At 29.4% G+C, this 3,900-nt stretch overlaps 1 protein-coding gene across 1 annotated transcript; it reads right to left on the reverse strand.

Moving 5' to 3' along the window:
- Positions 1–2,491: 2,491 nt before the first annotated feature.
- LOC132939961 (tigger transposable element-derived protein 4-like) lies at positions 2,492–3,328 on the reverse strand. The gene is made up of 2 exons (XM_061007441.1): positions 2,977–3,328; positions 2,492–2,865 (listed from the first exon to the last, which is right to left on the reverse strand). The coding sequence occupies exons 1-2, from the start codon at positions 3,326–3,328 to the stop codon at positions 2,492–2,494; spliced, it is 726 nt and encodes a 241-aa protein (XP_060863424.1).
- Between the last annotated feature and the right edge of the window lie 572 nt (positions 3,329–3,900).

Here is a 3,900-nt window from a genome sequence, read left to right on the forward strand (position 1 = left end):
ATAAGCTTCTAAGTATAATGTATATATTTTTTTTTCTCTACTATTTTTATTAATTTTTATGTAGCTACTGTTGTTATTAAATTATTGTTACCTGATTGGAGTATTATTCCGTATCTGTAAATAAACAAATATGATTAATATTATTAAAATGTAACTTTTATGTGGTTTGTCGAAATAATTTTGATTTGTTCTCAGTATTTTTGTTTTATGTTTTGCCTTTTTTGAGCAGCATAATATATTTTTACTATCATGTAAATATTTTCAATTTTTATTACTATTTAATTATCATGTGTTTATAATTGCTAAGAAAATGCATAGATCAACCAGTTAATACCGACGGAATACCTTGGTTCCGCCTATTTCTATAAGTTGATGGTTTATGGTTATACTATTTAAGTATTTTATTTAACCGATATGTGAGTTAGTTATTTATTAAATATTTACATAACGCCTGCAAGACATTGACTCAAATGGAATCGACATCCAGTAAGTTGTACATTCGGAAAAACTTCCCTCACAGCTTCGTGTGCTCCTATATTTCGAAGTTGATATGTAATTTGCATAGATTAAGTGTTGAGATGTGTGTTGTAAGTATAATTATTTTATAAATGTCCACATTTCGATATAATTTATATTATATAACATATTACATTATTACCTATTTATTTGCATAAAAAAATTAGGGACCAGCTCTCTAGAGGGTCTTACCTAAGGGGGAAAACGTCTTATGCGGGAATGAAAAAACAATGAAAAAAAAATAGTATAAATGATAAATTTTTTTCGGGAAAATTTGTCATCATATATGATTTAATAATTCTATATATAATATAATTTAAGTTGTTGATACATGATTTGAAATGTATATCATATTGTTAAAATGACCAGAAAAACAACAAAACAATTATTATTGTAAATAATTAGTATTTTTTTATATACAAATAAAATACTTTTAAAAAATATTCTAAATAGTTATTCAGAATACTGTTGGAAAAAGTATCTTAAAAGTATTCTAAATACTTAAAAAGTATATATAACTTCCGAATATAACTTTATTCAGAATACTGCCCAAGACTGGTTATATTTTTATTTAATTTTATTACTGAAAAGTACCTGTGGCTATTGAGTTAATAAGATAAACAATAAACAATATATTATAACGGTCGTCGGTCATACAATACTATAGTCAGTGTTGTAGTGGAGGTTAACGAAAATCGTGGTATACAGGTTAGGCGTAGCCCCCCACGCAGTCTTGTAAAAATACTTTTGAAAAAGTATTAAGATACTAATACTAGTTTTAGAATAAAAAAGTATTAAAATGTCTGACTATTTAGAGATAAATACATGTTCACATATTTCATTCTACATTCAGATATATTTCAACTAATATTGATTAAATTTTAATGAAAAAAATAAAATAAAAATTGGTATTGACATTAATATGGAACTACCTATTTTAAAATTAATAGATTTTCAGTTTTTTAAAAAATTCCAATACAGAAACCATGTAAAATTAATACTACTGTCGTTACGGTATTTTAATACAAGTATTTAAATTTTGTTAAAAATAATTTTAAAAAGTATTCAAAATATTAAAAAAAAAATTTTATTTAGAATACCATATACATACTTCAAAAAGTATTTAAATACTTGTATTCGAATACTTTACAAGACCATGTTATTTTTTACAATGATTAAGGCGTGCACCCATAAACTTTTTTAGGAATACATCACTGACTATAATAGCTAAACATTATCAATTAATACTGGTAACTGTCTGGTAAATTACTGAATAATATCCACCAAGCCCCATAATGACACACTTTTAGATATTAAATAATTATATTAGTTTGTATTTTGTCATTCCACCTCGTCGTATTAAGCAACAGATATGTTAGGCCACCAACCAATAAAGAGAATGGTGGCGGTAAATTATTTAAACACAATAAGACAATACTAATTGTCAATATACCTATTTGAAGTTTTCTGGGATAACGTAAACACGGCATAACAATATATAAGGTATAACATATTAAAATACTTACTCTGGTATAATGAATATGTTTTTTCAGTTTCGTTTAAACAATTTTTCAATGACATTATTTGTGAATCTGAAGTTCTAAAGGTCATCACTAACTTAAAATATGAAACAGCCGCATGCTATTATGGAATCTCGGTTAATTAAACATGTAGCCATTAAAATAATAAGTCATTTAACATATATTTATAATTTAAGTATTAAAAACAGTACATTTTCGGAGAAATTTAAAGTGGCAGAAATTAAACCATTTACAGCGTCTAAGACAGTTATCGAAGTAGCAAGCTGGTGAACCTAAGTAGAACTATCAATTTTGCACACAAGCGACTGTAGCATAAATTTATGATAGTACGACTTAAAGGTGTAAATAACTCCTTGGTCCATCGGTTGAGAAACCGAAGTGGTGTTTGGGGGTAGCATATGAATTTTCACGTTAGACAGTTTAATGTAAGGATGTCATGTCGCATTGTCCAAAAATAATAAAATATTTCTGTTCTGTAATCGCATATCTGCATTGAAATATTGCAGCCACTGTTCAATTATTTCGGCCGTCATCCAAGCCTTCTTGTTAGATTTCCAAGTCACAGGTAATGAAGCAATATTCATATTCTTAAAACAACGAGGTTTAATTGATTTGCCTATAACAAGAGGCTTCCTGATTTCACCTGCCATGCTCCCACACATCAATACAGTTAACCTATCCTTAGATTTTTTACCACCAACACACGCATCGCCCTTTATTACTAAAGACTTGGTAGGGATCCCTCTGAAAAAAAGACCCGTTTCATCAGCATTATAAATGTCTTTAGCTTCATACCCTTTAATGAGAACTAAGAGTTTGCGTTTCCAATTTTAAACTGTATTTTGATTTATATAATTTACTTCCCCATTGATTTGTTTGCAGACGATATTGTGCCGTCGTTTGAACTGGTCAAGCCAACCGTTTGAAGCTTTAAAATCACTGATTCCGAGTTTTCCTGCCAATTTAGTGGCCTCTGTTTGTATAATAGGTCCGAAGATTGGCAAACTTTTCGACCGACAATTGACGAACCACCTGTATAAATCTCGTTCAACTTGTTCATATCCCACCGACACCACTCTTTTACTTTTACCAGAATTTTTACAACTCACCCACTGCTCCATTAGTTTGTCTTTATTTTTTATTGCCTCATAAACTTGCGTTTTTCCACACTTAAATTTCACCATAAGTTCCTTCACTGAAAGATTCTCATGTTGCTTTAACTCGATTAAGTTTATTTTATCCGATAGCGTAAGAGTTGTTTTTTTCGACATTTTAAACGATAGACGGAAAACGCAACGACGCAAACGACACGAACGTAACGATATAAGATTTGATACCGAACCAAGCAACTCAGATAATAATATTGTATGCGTATACGTATCAATTTTATTAGTTTTTAATGTCATCGTACGCGCTCGTATATCGATTATCTATGAGTATCGACAGTACAAAAATAAATTTATTACACAAAATCGTGTTATATTTCCGTCTTAGCGAGGGTTTTCATCAACTTTCATTACAAAAACGTGTCCGTTTCCGGCTTGGCGAGGTTTCCGTCTTAGCGGGATAAAATTATATGTAATTTGAAACGGGACCAAACAAATATTCCGTAATACCGGGGTTTCCGTCTTACCGAAGTTCCGTTTTAGCGAGGTTTTACTGTATCAATGATGTAATTTAAATAAAATCACTGATTAAATACATTTAAATCTTTTAATTCTACCTAACTAAGTAGGTATGGTTTATGCCCGTGTTTGCTGTAATAATGATAATATTAAATCAATCAATATACTAATATAAACATAATATTGACTATTGGCTATTACGATAATACAGTGAAGGT

Source organism: Metopolophium dirhodum, chromosome 1, assembly GCF_019925205.1.
Source record: "Metopolophium dirhodum isolate CAU chromosome 1, ASM1992520v1, whole genome shotgun sequence".
In the NCBI taxonomy this organism is placed as follows: Eukaryota; Metazoa; Arthropoda; class Insecta; order Hemiptera; family Aphididae; genus Metopolophium; species Metopolophium dirhodum.

Coding starts and splice junctions, on each gene's coding strand:
- LOC132939961 (XM_061007441.1), bottom strand. CDS start 3,328: ATGTCGAAAAAAACAACTCTTACGCTATCGGATAAAATAAACTTAATC. Junction 2,866..2,976: donor TGATTTTAAAGCTTCAAACG/GTTGGCTTGACC, acceptor GCAAACTCTTAG/TTCTCATTAAAGGGTATGAA.